The sequence below is a fragment of the Glycine soja genome, chromosome 13 (genome assembly GCF_004193775.1).
Source record: "Glycine soja cultivar W05 chromosome 13, ASM419377v2, whole genome shotgun sequence".
In the NCBI taxonomy this organism is placed as follows: Eukaryota; Viridiplantae; Streptophyta; class Magnoliopsida; order Fabales; family Fabaceae; genus Glycine; species Glycine soja.
In genome coordinates this window covers 19071199-19091465 of record NC_041014.1, presented here as the reverse complement: position 1 = coordinate 19091465, position 20267 = coordinate 19071199, and the positions used below count along the sequence as shown (strand labels likewise).

The window sequence follows — 20267 nt, the reverse complement described above, 5'->3', positions numbered from 1 at the left end:
AATCAAGGTCAAAGTAAATCAAGTTGTAGAAATTTTAACAAGTTTGAAATATATTTCTCATGATTTATAAGTGCTTGACATTGACCAAAACCTACTTAGTGTTGGAAAGTGTATTGAAAAAGGTTTCATGGTCATATTTGAAAACATGGTAATGGTGCCTAATTAAAGATGCAAATGGTAGAGATATATTCAAAGTGAAAATGAGGGCAAAAAGCTTTGATCTAATTCTAATGGTGGAAGAACAAAGAGCATTCTAAGCACTATAAGCAATGCAGAATTATGGCACAAAAGGCTAGGGTATTTCTATCATGTTGGGATTTTTATATGCAGAAACATAATTTGGTCAAAGGTGTCGTTGCTCGAAGACAAGCTAGCTCATTGCATGACTTGTCAATAAGGCAAACAAGTTAAATTTGTATAGATTTAAACCAAGTTTCTACCAAAAGCTAAATTTATAGCCTTAACAAACAACTTAGGTTCTGCTACAACTAAGGCAAGAAGAGCAGTGTTGGTAACATGCATCAGAGTTGCTACGAAAAATGTGTCTTTTGGCTAAGATTTTTTATGTGATATGAGTTTACTTCACCCAATCTACATTCATACCGAGTGTAGTTTTGAATTTTGTTCCTCAATAACGAAAGTTACATTTTTTTTGTTAATTTTTTGTTTCCAATATTGGTATTTGAGTTTTGCATCGTATGTGTTAGTTGCAAATGAGTGGCACATGTTGTGACATCCATGTTGCAGTGATAACTCGAGACTAGTCAAACGGTCACTATACAGGCAATCAAACATGAGCAATGAGACTACAAAGTGTAGTGAGATGTTAGGATCCAATTCTAAGGTATGGTAATTAAGTTCCACATTAGAAGTATAAGATTCTAGCTTTTGTGGTAGAGTTTATGATGTGACAAGAAGACTATAACCTAAACCTTTGCAATTGACTTATTAGACGAATGGGAATTGCAAGCACAATCACAAGATATTCTACCCAATGCTTTCCCATATTGCGAGAACTTTGAGGTGAAGGTATGTTGTTGATCAAGTGGCATGCATTTCCAGATTGCAACAACTATTAGGAGTTGATGATTTCATTGCAACTTTTGCAACTTTTCACCTTGACACTTGGGGGCAGGGTTAGTGCTTTGTGAGGAGCATTGATAGGGAACCAATGATTAAACATTTTTATGTCAGAAGGAAAGGAGATGAGTCACAGGTTGGCAGAAACCAAACTGACCTCTTATAGTTTTTTTTTTAATCAATAAATGTTACTTGTTAACTAGTTAGTTTTTGTTAGTTTGAGGATTCAAATCCATGATTTCTTTTCCCCTCCCTTTTCCCTCACCACCAAGCCAACCCTATTACCTCTCTAACCTAATATGGTTACTTAGAGAACTTATCAATTAATTAGTTGGTAATTGCATCCTAAGTTCTAACAATTAGGGGGGCAAAATTGTCTACATTTCTACACTCACATTAAGTCTAGTATGGAATAAATGTTTAACATACTGTATCTGTTTAATTTTGGTTACAACTTCCAAAGACAATTTTGACTAAATGCATCAAAAACTTGAGCATATAACCTGAAAATTGCATTGAAAACATTTTTATTCATGCATTTACTACCAGTGAATGAGATTGCCAACCTATTTTAGTGTTTCTAAGCTCTTAACATATTTTGTTCGATGGTTGGTAGAGTATGCATACACAATGACAGTAACAATTGTTGGGAATGTCTACAATTTTGGTGTCATTATGCTTGAACTACTAACAGGAGAACCTCCGGTGACAGATGGAAAAGAATTGGTCAAGTGGGTTTTGGATCATTCAACAAACCCACAATACATTCTTGATTTGAATGTTAGTAGATCATCACAAGAAGTCAGAAGCCAGATGCTGGCAATTCTTAACATTGCTCTTGTTTGTGTTGGTACATCCCCAAAGCCAAGACCAAATATGAACATTATGCTTCAGGATGCCTCTTAATGTTGGATGAAGTCAAATTCTTTAGTATTGGAATAAATCTTGAAGAGATATTTTTTGTAATTTTTGGATGATGCTTTAAGTCAAGAAAATATGAAAGGTAGACATATGACAGGACAAAATTGACTTAATTATTTTATGGTGTGTCAACAGTGTAAGTAAATTAATTTACTAGTACCGTACATATAAGATAACATACATATAAAATTATACTTTTGTTTTCTACAAGAATTTATTCATAAATTAAAAACATCATATCCAAATGGACAACCTCAAACACATAATTTGCACCCTTCAGATAAATGGAAGAAAATACTATGCAGGGGCATCAAATAAGAAGGAACTATAAAAGGATTGAAGAAATATGAAAACCCTTAAGAATGCATTTAAGGATGTACCTCGGAGACTGACAAGTGATCTTCTAATTGCAATCTTCACCTAAATGCATATAAGAAATGAATTGTTAGGTAGCAGGCAATGTTCTTGTGAAGTTCCTAGTCTATATGAGAAGTGGGACACATCCTATTAATTAATTAATACTTACTGCAATGACCTTACTAGAAATTATATGACTTGTTCCATTTAAACTTCTCACGCTAAATTGAAAATCATTCTAAATTAAAAGGTCATTGCAGTAAGAAACAAAACATAAACTACAGAGACATCTAAAAATCATGTCATTCACTCACCATATTAAAACCGCAACTGGTTGTGAACTATGCCCATGCTCAAATTAAAGATAAAACCATATAACATTTGTCTCCTACAATTTTCAAAGAATCTGGTTAAACAAAACTTCATGGCAAGAAAATACAAGTTACCCTAATGGCACTACGGTGTGTAGCAATGTGTACAATGCGAGCAACCTACAAAATAGCGTATGTTGACATTGCTCACAGAATCTCAATGTCAACTAAAACATTCGCCGTCGTTCCCAAATACTAAGTGTTGTCAAACCTAATCAGGGTACCCAAACAATACCTTATTTAATCTTACCTGTAAGGGAGCAGTCTCTAACACGGTGATGGAAGGCGTGACTCACGGAGGTGGCGAGAGCTTCTTGTCATGACGACATCGACGGAGCTGCAGTGGGTGACAGAGGTGAGGGAAGGAGTTGGTAGCGCGGGCGCACCCAAAAATGTGGAGTTTAATTAATTAATCTTCCCAATAACGACGACGGTCTTAAACAAAAAACCGTCGTTGTCTTTTTCAGTTTATTTACAATTTTATCACAATCATACATTCTAAGATGGTTATTTAGATTGGCCGACGTAAAAAACAAATTTAACTCCCTTAATTACAAAAACGTCATCGCCTCACATACTAAGACGGTTTCGAATAATCGTCTTAGAATGTGCGTCACAAAATCATTATTTTTTAGTAGTGTAGGCAAATATCATGTGACACCATAACATTGATTCTTTTTTTGCTAAAATGTGGGTAATTTTATTTTATTATGTGTATGTTTTCCTTTGACCACCTAATTAATCTTCTATATAAATGTTCACCATTAATGATGAAAATAAATAAATAAAATACAAGTCAAAGTTTTTCTCTTCCTTTTTCATTATTTTTTCCTTTAATATAATTGTTCATTATCTTATTATTAACTTTTACTTTTTATTTCTTCCTTCGAATACACCTAGCATACTTCGTTGTTTTACTTCATTTCCATGCTATAATAAAGGATTATTAAAGTAAGAAAATAAAAATAAAAACAATTTATAATTTTAAAATACTATGGAAGAATACCAAGGACAGGTAAAATTGGTAAAATAACATTTCCCTTCTATTGATGGTGTTTTATTTGTAAAAGGACTAAGAAAAACTTATTTAGCATAAGTCTATTATATGGTAGCAGATATGATGTCATCTTCAACAAAGGTGAATGTATAGTTAAAATTTATGATGGAACCCTACTATTATGTTTAAGTTCTTTGGATTTTATTTTCATGCTTTCACTTTTTGTACGTAAACATTAAAAACTTTATGATTTTAATAGTTAATTAATTTAAATTATAATAATTAAATAAATAAGGTGAAAATTATACATTTAATTAATAATATAATTTTATGGTAATTTTTTATTTTTAAAATTCCTTTTTTATTTATTAATATTTATATATTATTTGAATTAATACTTAATTAATAAGTTAGTATATGATTTATTTAAAAGTTATAAATATACTAAAATTTAAAAAAATGTAAGGCGTGTTGTCTATGGATAAACCAAATAGAGTTAAGTTTTTTTTTTATTTTATTTTTGTCTCCACCTTTTGTTGGCATATGGACAAGGAGAGTCAAAACTTATTTAAACTCATCCCATTGTCATATCTACTTAAATCATCATAGATCTAATATTTATGAAAAAAAATATTATGAGTTAGCTAAAAAAATCTTAACTTATTAGAGAACAATTTTCATCCGTAATTTTTTTATATTAATAAAAATGAAACTCAGGTATCAAAAGAAATTTCCAATAATTCATGCATAAGGGTCGATTAATTGAGCTATATCCCTTGGTAATTTTCATCCAGAGTTTGTGATAAATAAATAAAAAATCTAGAATTCTTTATTGTTGTCATAGAAATAAAAAAAAAAGGATAAAAATATAATTTTTGGCAATGATTAAAAACTATTTTATATTCATCCACAGTTCCGTAGTATCTATTAATTTTTGGCAATGATTAAAAACTATATATTAAAAACATAAATTTTCTCTTACTAATGCAGTATTTTTAATTGTGATTGTCTATTTTGTTTTAAAAGATTCTCTATTATATATATTTTAGAAACAATTTTATAATAGCTGAAAAAAATAATATCATCAACAAATAAAAAAAGTTGTATCTTTTATATTGACAAAATATGTTAACTACAAATCCTGTAAAATAATTCTATATTATTATCTAATCTCAAATTATAATATACGATAAATTTAATAACTTTTATAATAATTATCTTAAAACTCATTCAGACAACATAAAAACTTTACATTTAACAGTATATAATCATTAAAAAAATTTATATTTTCATTAGTAGCAACTTTATTATTTGATGTTAAGAATTCATAACTATTAGCAAAGAATTTGTTAGTAATTAAAGTAATTATTCTCTATTATATATTTTAAGAACGAGTTTATAACTTGTAGACGATAAAAAATAATTACCCTATTAAAACTGCTGTTTAATTGTTGATATGTATTAGGGGAAAATTCAATTATTAACAGGGAAAATTTTTCTTAACGTAAAAAATGGTGTGTTAAGTAAATTGTATAATAACAGAACAGACAAACTGTTTCTTGTCATCTTTATTCACTTCAAAAGCATAAGATTAATCCAACATTAGTCACAGATCTTATTTAATCTACTTCCCACAAATCACACTTTCATTCCATAAATTAAATAACAAAACAGAGAAACCAACATTAGTCACAGATCTTATTTAATCTACTTCCCACAAGTCACACTTTCATTCCATAAATTAAATAACAAAACAGAGAAACCATGAGCTATAATTATCTCGTAGTGCCCACTTCATTCATTGAGGGATCTTATTGAGCTTACAATAAGCATAATCCTTGTATTTCTTGGTTTTGTATTTTGGTGGATTGTCTTGGTTAACCAACTTTGGGTGAGGACCAACTTCTTGTTCCTTTTTGGGTTCTATGAACACGGGCCACGACATTCTTGTCTCATCTTTGTTCACTGTTGTTCTGTGAAAAACTGCCTTATATTTTCCATTGCTCAGTATCTATAATACCATAAAAATAAAGTAAATATATATCATTAGTTTATCTCATCCAAATAAAGTAAAGATTAATTTCAAACGATATCATGTTTTCATAGACTTAGAACATATTTGTTAAACCTTAAAATTAGAAAGGAACATTTTCTTCCTAAGTGATCAATTAGATCATGTTTGAATAAATTTGTCCATAAGTATTTATAGATTAAAATAAATGAAAATGTGTTTTTACTTTCTATATATTTTTTTATCAAATGTGGTCAAGAATATATTTTCATATTGATGGTCCTTAGACTTTAAAAACATCTAAACTTAATTCCACCTAACTTTCAAAATACATCATGAATTCTAAGAGAAAAAGGACCAAAAGTTTATAAATCAAATTCATCAACATAGAAATACAGAGACCTTAATTACATTTGATAAACAAAAACTAAAAAAATATATTTTTTTCCAAAAATAAATTTCTCCCATAAATTTAAATTAATTTATACATAAGTTAAATTATAGAAACTCTCTTAATTTGAGAGCTGATTTTAATTCATACTTTTATCAATTTAAATTTATCCAAATATAACTATAGCATCTAAGCAAGATATGTACCTCCATTTGGTCGCCAATGTGAATAACGAGGGCATTGGGGACATACTTAACATCGTACCAATGGCCATCCCTACATGCTTGAAGGCCCTGCACCTCGTTAGGCACCAGAATTGTGAGGTAGGACATGTCTGTGTGTGGTGGCACACCCAAGACCAGATCAGGACATGGACAAGGTGGGTAATAATTGATTTTTAAAAGATAATGCATGTCATCTTCATTTGCACCCTCCTTTAGCTCATTCTCTTCAAGCCCCAACCCTACCGACATACTTTTGAACAATTTGTCTACCACTCCTCTTAGGTGCTTGCAATATTCCTCATTAACTTCCCTGCCAGAAAATTAATTGTTATTGTTCAAATTCAATGTTTCTTTAGGCAAATTTTCATTGACAAAACTTATTAGGTAGTCACACCAAAAAAAATTATTAGGTAGTCACATCATCATTTGGTGTGTGATTTTGACTAATTTTAATCATGTGATCAAATATTATTAATTTTTTTAAAATAGAAAAACTTAAATACATGTCATATAAAGATTAATCAATGTATAGAAAAGTAACCATCCAAAATCATCTAATAATTGTTCCACGAGGTACATGCTGACAAATGCATTCCAAAATGTAGTACTTTCCATAAGGGAATTGAATTTCATAATGATTGAAAAATGTAAGGGACTTCTTTATCTGCCATCTTACTACTTAGGCAGTGAATTTTAATCGCTTAATTAAGGTGTGGAAATATAAAAGAATAGCCCTTCGACAACTAACATAGTGTGTTTTTTTAAGAGACACTAAGATAGTGTTAGAATACAGAAAAAAAATGTACATTTACAAACCAATACAGAGATCAGTGATGATCGAAACGTTACTGAAACGGAAAGAATAGCCCTACAAATGACCACCTGAAAACTCTTCTTAACAGACTCTAGATAGATGTTACAGTCAGGACAAAAATCATGATGGGATTTTGTATCTAACAGATATTCCTTAACTATGCAATAATTGCATCAAGTTTTATTTTTAATCATTTGACTTTTGACGTATTCAAGGATTTCATTATAATAAATAGTATAAAAACATAATTAAATATATAACCATATTTGATATTTGTGCTTAGCAATCAACTTTTATTTTCTTTTCGTATCAATCTATTCTTTTTCTTTAATTCTCTTTATTTTTCCACAATCAAACACAGTACTAGACGTTAAAAAAACACAGTATTAGATTAAAACTTATTCAAACACACTTATTATTATAACCATAATTAGTAAAAAAAAAAAAAAATATCATGTACTGTGGAGTCGGGGACACAGCATTTATTTAATTTCTACGTACTAACAACAAAGCAACCCCCACTGTGCCCAAAACATAGGCATGACATGTGTACAAGTTGTAAACCTCTTAAATCAACACGAGTATCTGTGTCTCACCTCACGAATGTGATTTTCATGGAAAAAAGTTGGTGAGCTAGGCAGCTAGCTTTTTTTGCCTTCAAATTTGCAAAAGCAAGAGCCGGTTTGAAACTTTAACTACTTGCCTCGTAATTAAAAATAGCACTCACATGCATATAAGATTTTACTTTTGCACTCTTTTTTTTTTGCATCATTACACACTCATTTTTATTAAAAGTATAATTAACAAGGTCTAAATCTAGTAGATAGCGAAATCCTTAATTGGCATCAGCCTGCATTTATTATTTAATTTTTATTTTAATTATATATATATGTGTGTGTGATCAAAATTTAAAATTATACAATTACTTAAAAAGCCAGATAAATTTCTGGAAAAAATATGATTTGTAATAAAATACAATTAAATAATATTTTACTTTCATTCATTCACAAAAAAATTAATAATCAATGTTTATATTTTTACTCTACAAAAATCTCGCTAGCCAGAAAAATATTCTTATGTTGGATAACAATCCTTATAAAATATGACGAATTCTTTGTAAAAAGAACCTACTAAAAAATTAAAAAATGGTATTTGTTTTTAAACTTTAATATTAAATTATATTTTTAGCCAAATATAAAAGAAATACAGCTCCGCTTTCATGTTCTTTTCACTAATAAATCATTAATAAAAGAACATTTTGCTAAATAGTGGAATAATTAATAGCACCGGTGGACAAATTATGAAAATAAGGGTACGTCTGTTAAAAATGATACTGAATAATACAAGAGAAAAACAGCACGGATAAAAATACAAGTTACTGGACAATTTTTTATCTTTGACAAATAATAATCAATAATAATATAAATAAAATAATATAAAATTTACTAAAATAAATAATATTAATTATTTTAATATAATTTATATCAAATTTAATGTGTTTATCAAAATAAAATGATAGAGATGAGAGTTAAAAAAACACTGTGTTTCCTTTTTAAAATAATTACGTTGTTTAATTACTATTTTTTTTTATCATTAAAGAGATATAAATATGGATATATGTGTCTATTTAATACTTTGGATCTAGAATAAAAAATTATCCCAAGATTTTTTGAGTAACAAAAATTATAGATTTTGTCCTACCTCTTTGTGATGCCCTCTTATATTTTTCAAATTAAACATAAAAAAATAATATTTATTTTGTCTAGTAACATAATTTTTATGGAATGAAACAGATCCTATAAGTCGCTTCACGCTTCCACTAGAAATTAAAATAGCTCCATAAGAATTCTTTTTTTACTTGTATGTATTATTTTAACCATGTAAGATCTCCAACAATTTTGTAAATTTTTTAATAAAAAGCAACACACGATTAAAATGATTTTGTTTTTAATTGTACAAAAACATTTTCTATCTATTATTAGTGGGGGGTTTTGCTTAAATAAGTATTTTTCTACTAGAAGAATAATAATAAAAAAAACACACACACAGAGAGCGTGTAATTTCAGTTTCATAAGGCCATGCTTTATGTGCGTCGACAAAATTTATATGAAGTTATTGTTAAGTATTTTTTTTTCAGTTAAAGTTAAGACTTTATCCCGATAACGCACTTTGTTAGAATTATTCAAATAAAAGCTCTTTTTTTCTGATTAATAGATAACACTTTAAGTTTTGTCCTAAGATCACGATGGAAAGAGAAAGGTAGTATTCAGAAAGGATGTGTTTAATTTAAGATACTCTTTAACATATTCTCAGAGTTAAAATCAAATAAAATTCATTAAATCAAATGTGAAAATTAAAAAATTTATGATTTTCAATCAATTTTATCAAGTAAAAAATGTGTTAAAAAAATATGAGACAATAATCTCAAGGATCCTTTCCATAGAATGAAATGAAAGTGATTGAAATAAAATTTTTAAATTAAAATAAAATATAAATTCATATTTTACTGTTGAAGTAACCCTAACATTTATCTTTAGAAAGATGGAAACAAATGGCAATGATATTGTTTAAACTAACCTGTAAGAAGGGGGGTTTTGGGGCCAGAAACTGTAGTTGATGGAGGAAGGAGGCCACACAATGTGGAACAAATGATCCACCCACCCTTTCTTGCCATTCACCTCTTTCTGAAGCTTTGTGCCATACCCTTCAATAGAATCAGACCCAGCAGGCTTAGCAATCAACTCTTTTTCCTCTTGTGGCAACTCAAAGAACATTTTCCCAACACTTTGCAACTTTCTTATAACATCACTAGGTATGTCATGGTTCACAATTTGGAACATGCCCCAGTCCCTACTTGCCTCCAAAATCTCATGCACCACTTTCCCTTCATCTGGGTCACTAAAATCAATAATTGGCACCTCAAGGTTCACCCCTTGAACGGTTGTGATGCCTGGTTGCTCTGTCTCTGCCCTAACAAACATGGCTGGGATGGCAGCATCTTTGGATTTGGAAGCTATGGTTTGCACCCTTAGCACCTCCATATGTTGTTGTGTTTGTGTGTGTTGATTTCTTTAAATTTTTCTCAATTTTGTGAGACTTGTTTTGGGGATTGAATTTTATAAGGGAAACTCACTTACTACCGTGGGTGCAATCAATGTTTGCTAGCTAATTTTGCATATACGTGGGATGGTTTTCTCCGTTAAAATAACATTTAGTCTGAGCATTCTAGAGTTATAATTGAATAATCTTTAAAAAAAGTTATAATTGAGTTTAAGTTGGTAAGATATTTTTGGAAATTCAATTTTTTTACTTTAAATATAAATATATATATATATATATATATATATATATATATATATATATATATATATATATATACGAACATTATTTAATTAAAGTATAATGTCTCAAATTTTGAAATTAAGAAAATCAATGTTAATATAAATAAATAAATAAATAAGAGAGTTTTTAAAAGAAGAATGCATTGATAACATGTGAACATTCTTTATTTAACCCTTATTATTTTTTATCTCTTTTTTTATATTTATATCATACTTATATATTTTTTTCATTTTTCATATATATATATATATATGAATATGTGCTACTGAGGGAAGGGATTTAATGTAGTTGGTTGAATAACATACATAAATTATTATAAATCTTTTTATATTTTTTTTTTATTTTTATCAATAAAAAAATGATTGTCTGACTCATTATTTATTAATAATATTTTTTATAAAACAATTTTTTTAACTAATATCATATTATGATTAGAATAATAATTAGTATTTTCATTTTTTAAAATATATAATTTTTAATTAAAGAAATAGGAAAAGAGAAAAAGGTTGTTTAAATCCATAAAACAGTTAAACATATTTTTATTAAATTATTTTTTGTTATTTTCACAAGAAGCAATAAAACTAAAAGTATGTTTAATTGATTTTTTCAAATAAGAGGATAAATTTATATTGAAATTGTGATGTGCAAAAACTAAATGGTTAAATGGATGAGTCTAGTCAATCTACACTTTTTCTTCTTTTTGTTTTTTTTTTTTTGTGGAGTCTAGTCGATCCACACTAGTACAATGCATTTTCTACCACCAATCCAACATCGCTCATAAACCTTTGATTTTGGAAGTTGTTGAGATGGACGGTCCTAATTTTTCTGCAGCTGTCAGACTAGTTGATACATTTAAGAAACTGCTTTGTAGAAAGGGAAATATTTTCAACCCCTTATGTGTTAAACTGTTAATATACACCTCGGAAAGAAAAAAAAAATAGATGTAATAGTTATTTAATATGATAAGAAAAAATATAAAAAATATTAAGATGTTTAAGTATTATTACTTTTTTAAGGTATCGTTATATACTTGTCACAATGAGTTGTTTATACTTGGCTTTATATATATATATATATATATATATATATATATATATATATATATATATATATATATATATATATATATATATATATATATATATATATATATAATTTAATATTTTTTATTTATATTTTAAATTTTATTTTTGTAAAATGCAATTATTTTATTTTTTAAAAGTATTTTAGATAATATTTTTATACTATTTAAAATATCTTGTTATCATTTAAAGTGTTATTTATAGCACACTCATTGAAAAATTTGGCATGTGATAATATGATAATAATGACAATCGTCTTTTAAAACAAGCGCATTACCAAGCATTTTTTTAGCTAATTACCAAGCATTTATACTCTATTAATTATATTGTTAATTTATAATTTCACATAATCAAAATGTTCAACACAAATAGAATTACATACGATCACGATCGAAAGTTCAAATATTATTACTTTCCATTATTAATTTTATTTTTATCTTAATTGCTTATTAAATTCTCCATTTTCTTCCGACTTATTCATTCTCTTCTAATATAATACGAGTATGGTTACTCTATTTGTTGAATCTATTCTAGTTTATTTAACATTTTTTAATGATTAATAGTTCTTTACTCGTATAATAGTATATTTTAATTAAGGGGCCTAATTCAGTTAGTTGAGAAAAATACAAAAATTATTATAAATCATATAACATTTTCTTTAATTCCCACGTATAAAAAAAGAAAAATAATAGATTTTAAAACATATTAAAAGCCAACACAATTTATATAATCACAAGAGTAATACACTAATCATTGTATTAAATCAGGTTTAATTAGTAACTAGTGTATCCTTATTATCGAGGTCGAATGATAGTTAAAAAAATCAACTAATCGGATTGATTTGATTGAGATCTGGTGCCATGGGTGATTCGATAAGGGTGTTAGATCATAAATATAAGTGACCAAGTTTGGTAAATCTGATGATACAGGTGGAGATGGCCCGGTTGAGAAGTATGTTTAAAAAAAAAGTCCATATACCATATTAAATTTTTAATAACTAATTATTGAATAACATACAATATACTCTTATAATATTATTTTTTAAAATCTTAATAACAATGTATAATAATTAACTATTATCATATTGATCATGATATGATTTAATATTTATATATTTTATACATCTTTATTATATTTTTTATGATCGTCTAATAACTTTTATATTTGATTCTTAAAAATAAGAGTTTTCTTAGTTATTTAATGATAACACTTACAAAATAATTTATAATGATAAATAATAATATAATATTTATAATTTAATTATAACAAAAAACTTAATTTTAAAATATAAAATATGAATTAATCATATATATAAGCCAAACAATATTACAAACATATCCTTAAAAATGACAACCAATTTTAAATATCAAAAGAAATAAATTGCTCCAAGAATTTGTCATTTTCCTTGTACAGAAAAACAAAGGATGGTTCACCTAATAGTTTTATTTACATGCATATTTAGTGCAACTTAAATACATAAAAAATAAAAATAAAATTATTATTTTAATATAACTTAAATCAAATACTACTTTGCTCTAAAATAAGAAAAAAATATTTACATTAATTAATGATATTTAATTGTATCAATCTCAATTAAAAAAAATCAACTTATCCTGAAACTTGATATAAAGAAATAAAAAATCATTAAAACTAAAATCTCAATTAAACAATAGCATTATGTATAAAAATAATAATAACATTAAATGAGATAAAATTAGTTAAAAAATTATATTTGAGACAAAGAAAAATGTATTTTTTTTTTATATTTGAGATGGGAAGAAGTACATAATTTAAGATACTCCATCCGTTCCATATTACATGACATTTTAGAAAAAAAAAATACTTTTTTTCTTATATATATCATTTTGCAAAATGAATGTTGCATTAAATACATTTTTTCAAGGCTACCTTTAATTAATATTTTAATTAATATTTAGTGAGAGTAGTATATAAAAAGAGTAAACTAACCATTAATTAGAAAAATAAAATATATATAAGAGTATCTCTAATAATCATTACTTATTTTCTTATCATTTAATAATCATTCAAAGGGATAATTCAAGAATAGTTTAAAACTATGCCATTAGAACAAAATATAGATAAACTGGGTAACTTTAATATGATATTATAAGAAATAATTAACATAAGATAAACAACTTAAAAAGAATTGATTAAATTAACCCATTGAAAATACTCTAAAGAAGTTACTTAATATTATATTTGAAATTCAATAAATTAATTATATATCTTAAAATTAATGTATCAAAATCTTAAATATCATATAATCTGAAAAAAAAGAGTAAGAGTACTTGAAAAGATTATAAGTATGAATAAAAGTTAGCAAATTTTATAAAATTAACTATAAATATGTACAAATCTATTCACGTGAATGTTTTATTAGAACTCGGTTGCCATAGTAGTATCAAAAAAGTGAAAGAAAATCATCCATGTTATTTTACAAATAAAATAAAATTATTAAAGAAAACCATACTCGACTACGGATAACACTTCTAAGCAAACTAAGCTTATAACAGAAGAAAAGAGTTTTGTAAGAGTATGGTTAAATTTGAAGTGTTATCATACCGTATACCATTAGTGATTGGTCATTTGAAGACTATCAAAATACGTCAATATAGTTAAATTTTGTTATTTCAGCTTATGGTCACATATAAAGCTTGAAAGTCGTATCGATGTTTGTTTACATATTATACCAGTTCAACACCAGATACAAACCGTAACATATAAAAGGCATATACACAAATTGGATCTCTAACATTCAGCCACAGCAGGAACCGCAGGCAGGAAGTGAACCTGAAAGTTCAATGGAGTAAACACATTAGCAAAATCATCAGCAAACGAAAACTAGAAAGGCAAAATAAATATCTGAATAACTAAAGATTAAAAGCATTGCAGATAACATAAACTTACTATGATCACGTCCCCTTATACTATCTAGCCCACGAACATTGTCAAGACCCCCACGAGGAGGACCTCGGGGACCGCCACCACCGCCGCCACCACCACCAGGACCTCCTCCAGGAGCACCGCCATCCCATTTCTTACCAACAGAACCTTTTCTGTAGGCATCTGACTTTTCCATCTAAAGAGGGAAACATCATGAGCATACATCAACATTCAATACAATAACCAAGATTCCTCAAAATTTCTATACTATGAATTGAGAAATGTGCAAATATTACCGAGAACATAGTTGCAAAAAACAAGCCTATGTAGTTAACAATGGCCCAGAAAAAATCAGTGATTGTTTTAAGCCGCCATATTGATCGCTTTGATTTGACAACACCTGCACAAAATTGCATCCAATTCCCATTATGAATCAATATCAAGACACAATCATTTCAGTTTCAAGAACAAAATCATCTAAGTCCCAATTTGAAAAACTTCTGAATAAACACTTGTTAGGAGAAGATAAAAATTTAAATGAATCAAACTTCTATAAGTGAAAATCAACTTAAGCACCTCAACTTAAAATCATATCACTGTTGTTAAATAAAGATCATGGTGCTGCCATGGCGGAATGACGTGGTGGATTTTTTGCCAACCACCATAGGCAATTTGTGAAGGGAGGGCCGCCATGGTTGTGCCATAAGGCACAATGGTGTGTTTATATGGCGAAATTTCAGTTTTTCGCCACGTTCTGCCATCCACCATTCTTAAAAGAATAGATCAGTAGTTTTCACTAGGAAAAGGCCCCATCATGCAGAATATCATAACTGATTTAAATTGTTGGTGAATATATCTCCCCATTTTTGCATTGCAGGTAAAAAAAAAATGGAATCCCTCTACATGTTTATGAGGGGGAGGGGGTAGAGAAGCTGAAAACCATAATAAAAAAAATTAAACCAAACTTCTCTTAAGTGTATCAATAACTTCCAACCACAAATTTGGCCATTCCAAGCAAGTACTTTTGCAGTCACAGGCATTTAGACTAATTATCATATGCTCTTTAACAACTAATGGAATGGCCAAAACAAAAAGTATACTAATAATTAATATCACAGAAAATATGACAGGTTTCACCAGTCTATATAACACTTAAGTCATCAATATCCAGTATTGCAAAGGGAAAAGTCAGCCAAAATGAGAAAGGGAGGAATGAAAACTAAAATACAGATAATAAAAAAAAACAGGGATGAAATGAAGATGTACAAGCAAGAAATGGGAAAGAAAGATATCTCCAAATCTTTTACTTCTCTTTACTTTTAACCTTGAAGATAAGTACCCCAGTGCAAAAGAAAATGAGTGCTTCATACCTCATATCCATATTTATGTCATATGTTACTATAGAAAAGTCACTCATTAACTTGATAACACATTTTGTTTTCAACTAAATCCCAACATAATTATGTCATTTACTCTTTTAGAATTACAAAATCTTTGACAAAACATCTCGGTAATTTATTCCAACACTTTTTCTAAACAATAAATGTACTAAAGGAAATGAGAAGATAAGGAATCATTCTTGGCAAAGGCACAAATATGTAATGGAAAAAGACAAGCCTATGATTCACCAATGCCCCTGAAACGAATCAAAAGAAATTGATAGAAATTGAAACAACACCCTTGATTCACCAACAATAACACCAAATAACCTCCTCTAAATGTTAGTAACTTTTGTTAACTCCAGCACCTCCACTACTTAGTCTTTATTATAACAACCACCTCACACAACATATACTATCTCTGCATTACTGACATTACTTGTTACATTGGAGCTAAAGTAACGGAAAGCAAAGAAGCTATTAACCTTAAAAGAGAGTTTAAACAAGGAAACAATCCAGTAAGTCTTTACATGTCTTTGAAGTTACTGGTATACCAATCGAAAATGAAAAACACTGCTCACAACCATTTTAAAGTTAGAATTGAAAACCCCTCCTGAAATAGTTGAGCTCCACCAGTTCAGCAGAGAAAACTGGATCACTATGTTGCATGAAAACGGGTACAATACCGGAACCCGGAACAGGTACAGAATCCAACATTTATTAAAAGTTAGGGTGTTCTATAGAAGAATATGAAATATTAATAGATTATAGTTTAAACATCTATAACAAAAGAAATTGACAAACTTGTATCTCACATCTCACAAGCAAGGATGAATGGATTTGATTAAATACAGAAACAAACATGAGAAAATTGAGAAAAAAAGCCAAAAGATCACTAAATCTTAAAATCTTTAATTTGGGGAATGGGGCAGGAAGATCTTATTAGTACGTAAGACATACCTAACTATACCTTAAACCACACCTAGTCTCATTAGATACATACTAAGCTGCATACAAACAGCATGTATTGGTGCCCGTATTAGGTACATTTGACAAAATGAATTGGTACCCGTATTACGTGGTAAAATTCCATGCAGATTAAGATGACTTTTCTCAATGTCCTAAAAATCTGTTGTTTTAAGAATTTTAACGTAACACAGAAAACTGGAAAATCAGGGGACACCGAGTTAAACGCGTTTAATATTAGAGAGAGAGAGAGAGAGAGAGAGAGAGAGAGAGAATTTATTTGATAAATTAAAAAAAAAAGTATCGGCATGATTCTCAAAAATATATTGTTAGAAATCATGGAAAGTCAGGAGTTGCGAGATTTCATGATTTGGAAGCCTGTTTTAAAAATTAAAACAGAATTGAAAAAAAAAAAGGTTGGATCTGAAAGAACAGATAACGGATTCTATAAATTCAAGCCCACCGATGAATCAGAACCTGAACCTAAACGGTAATTAAAAAAAGAGAGAGAGAAAATTGATATGAACGAGAATTGAGAAGAGGAAGATACCTCGCTCAACGTAAGCCATGGGGCAGAGACTGAGATTGCTGCAATTGAATTGAAAGGAGAATTGGGAATAAGGACTTCAATTTGTTCTTATATTATGAAATAATAAATACGCACATTCAATTCAACGTTGTTAACATGTTCTAGAGTCCGAGTCAATTCTAGCCCCTATGCGATTATTCACACGTGTCTTGTTTTCACTGGATAATGAAAAACCACCATGGCACGGTCCATTCGAGTTTGGGACGGGCCTGTGGGACGAGAGAGTGCCTTTCCCCGGCCCGTATTCTCGCTAGAGTATATTTTTTCTTTCTTTCTTTCTTATAAACACCCATATATTATAATATTTTTATATATTAAATATTAAATACTATTGTCGTAATTATAGTAAGAAATAATAAAAATATTATAAATAATACTACATTTTCTTGAAATAACAACCTCCTCTATTATTATTATTATTATTATTATTATTATTATTATTATTATTATTATTATTATTATTATTATTATTATTATTATTATGCTTTAAAGGGCTGAATTAAGTATTTAATTTTTTTCTTCTCAAATTTTGAATTTTCTATTGGAATGATTTAGATCGAATCAATTTTTTTTTCTTGTGTCAAAATATGGAAATGCTCAATAATGCTATTTATATTAAAGCAAATGGGAACTACTTCTATAGGTAGAAAATATGGACTATTTTCTTTGTGCCCGGTTATTTTATTAATGTTTCAAAATTTGATCAAAAGGATGGAGTTCAATTGACAACATATGTTGAGTCTATGGAGGAGAACTTAGGTTTAATTCTCATAGTATATCTTTGGGAAGGGACAAGGAGAATCAAGTTTACCAAGTCCCAAATCAAGAATTTGTCTCACAGTCAATCCAAAAAATTGAAGGTTGTGTGGATACTTAAGGTCCCATCAAGGAGTCAAATATCCTAATTATAGCCAAAAAACTATAAAATCTCAACTTACTAACAATGTATTTGGCTCAAAAAAATTGAGTATTATAACAATACTTCAATGAATAGGAATTTTACTAATAGGATCAATTGGGATGGCCTAACAATGTGTAAGAAGAATGAAGGTATAGGTTTTTACCACCTTTATGGTTTCAATCTAGTCATGCTAGCGAAGAAAAGTTGGAAGTTTACTACTAACCACAATGCTATAATTTCTTGTGTTTTCAAAGCCAAATTTTTTCCAAATGATGATTTTTTTGGGAACTCGTTTGTGCCATAACCTTGAAGTACCTGAATCGCACTATAAGGGAGGTTGAATAATGTGATGGATAAAAACTTAGTCTTTCGTTAACTTTTAAAGGCTTTTCTCCACCAGATATCAATTAACGGTGAGTTTCATTCAAGGGGTTCAAAATCACTTTGTGTTTTAAAAATCAGTTCACAAAACTTGGATACAGTTGTATAGGAGTAACTTATAAAAAGGAATTAGTTATATAGAACCATAAAAGAAAACACAAAGATTTTATATTAGTTCACCCCAACTCTTGGTCTACATCTAGTTCTCCTTCAAACCTTAAAGATTTTCACTAATCAATTCTTTAATTACAACCAAGTATTCTCTATGTCACTTATGGCTACAATGAGTGCTCTCTAGGCTACTTCTGGCACTATACTTAATCTCTTAATCTCCCTCTGAGATTAAGACCCAAGTATTCTTTGTCACTAAGTCACTCCTAGCTTTCACAAATAATATATGTTTGATAGAAAATGTATTCTTAATCACTCAAAGAGTGTTTACACAATAAGCTGAAATACAACGAAACTCACTAACTTAGCAAAGCTAAGATTTGTTCAAGTTGTTCAAGTTTCCTCTGTCCAGTAAAATTGACAGCATTAAAACCCTTGTTCATTTTGTCTCAAATTATTCTCTAATTATTCCATAGTCTGTAACACGAACACCTTTAAGCTTTATATAGACTTCAAAGCTTCAATCCATTGAGAGATTCCAACTAACTGTTGTCTAATAGCTTTGGCGCTTGACATGAGGCCACTACTGTGCAGAGATAGAATGGGACCCACAAACACTTTCTACAACAAATCTTCATAGAAGTACAATTTGTTAGTGTCATATAGTGCTCAAAGCTGACTTCCAGTGTACAAATCGAAAAAAATGTTAACAACCTAAGACAAAAGAAATTAAGAATGTTAAGACAAGACAATTTAAATCTTCTTTTTTGTGCGCTATGGCGTGAGTTTCTTACTAAGCATATGAACGTTACTTTCTTGTGATTGTTTTTAATACTTGTTGATCGAGTAAATGTTCCATTGCTTTTGTACTGTGAGCCAAGTGCTACAGCACTTGTCTTCTCAGGACTGGATATTGGAATAGTATCGTCCAATGATTGATATTTTGCCTATTGTCTACAGCCTTTCAATTCATGCTTTTTTGTTTGTAGCTCAGAGAGATATATATGAACCTATAGCTTAGCCATGAAAGGTTAATACATAAAATTTATACTTTGTTAACATCAAAGCCTTAGGGGTTTAATTGTTTGGTACAATTTAATGTGACTTAGACGCAACCAAACTTAACAAACCCGAGCTTTAAAAGGTTTAGCATCTATGCTTCACCAGTTGTGGTAAAAACAAAAGGATGACGGTTAGGAGATGGAAGGAAAGTTCCTATTTGGAATAATCCTTGGTTGAGATGATTGTATATCCAATGAGCACATTCAAGGTATGAAACATCTATGGGTTTTTTATTTGATGGACTCAACAAATGGCAAATGGAATAACAATTTAATAAATAACTTGTTCAATTCCTAGTGATGTTCAAGCAATTTTATCCATACAAGTATATTTCCACAATGACGAGGATATCTTAATTTGGAATTGCAATAAAAATGGATGTTA

General features: G+C 28.8%; 2 protein-coding genes across 2 annotated transcripts; both read right to left on the bottom strand.

Moving 5' to 3' along the window:
* Nucleotides 1–5262: 5262 nt before the first annotated feature.
* Nucleotides 5263–10329, bottom strand: LOC114380973 (flavonol synthase/flavanone 3-hydroxylase-like). Its single transcript, XM_028340134.1, has 3 exons — nt 9744–10329; nt 6335–6662; nt 5263–5737 (listed from the first exon to the last, which is right to left on the bottom strand). Exons 1-3 carry the CDS (start codon nt 10205–10207, stop codon nt 5525–5527), a joined length of 1005 nt encoding a protein of 334 aa, XP_028195935.1. The 5' UTR covers nt 10208–10329; the 3' UTR covers nt 5263–5524.
* A 3860-nt stretch (nt 10330–14189) lies between these two features.
* Nucleotides 14190–17538, bottom strand: LOC114381188 (selenoprotein K-like). The gene is made up of 4 exons (XM_028340381.1): nt 17390–17538; nt 14791–14894; nt 14519–14690; nt 14190–14401 (listed from the first exon to the last, which is right to left on the bottom strand). The coding sequence occupies exons 1-4, from the start codon at nt 17406–17408 to the stop codon at nt 14367–14369; spliced, it is 330 nt and encodes a 109-aa protein (XP_028196182.1). The 5' UTR covers nt 17409–17538; the 3' UTR covers nt 14190–14366.
* Nucleotides 17539–20267: the final 2729 nt, after the last annotated feature.

Bases quoted from the DNA above. Each gene is read 5' to 3' on its own strand.
- LOC114380973 (XM_028340134.1), bottom strand. From the start codon at position 10,207: ATGGAGGTGCTAAGGGTGCAAACCATAGCTTCCAAATCCAAAGATGCT. The intron at 6,663-9,743 runs GTTAGTTTAAAC...ATTTTCTGGCAG, and splicing joins CAAAACCCCCCTTCTTACAG to GGAAGTTAATGAGGAATATT. The intron at 5,738-6,334 runs GTACATATCTTG...ATGGTATTATAG, and splicing joins ACATTGGCGACCAAATGGAG to ATACTGAGCAATGGAAAATA.
- LOC114381188 (XM_028340381.1), bottom strand. The intron at 14,691-14,790 runs GTAATATTTGCA...TTCCCTCTTTAG, and splicing joins TTTTTGCAACTATGTTCTCG to ATGGAAAAGTCAGATGCCTA. The intron at 14,402-14,518 runs GTAAGTTTATGT...TTGAACTTTCAG, and splicing joins TATAAGGGGACGTGATCATA to GTTCACTTCCTGCCTGCGGT.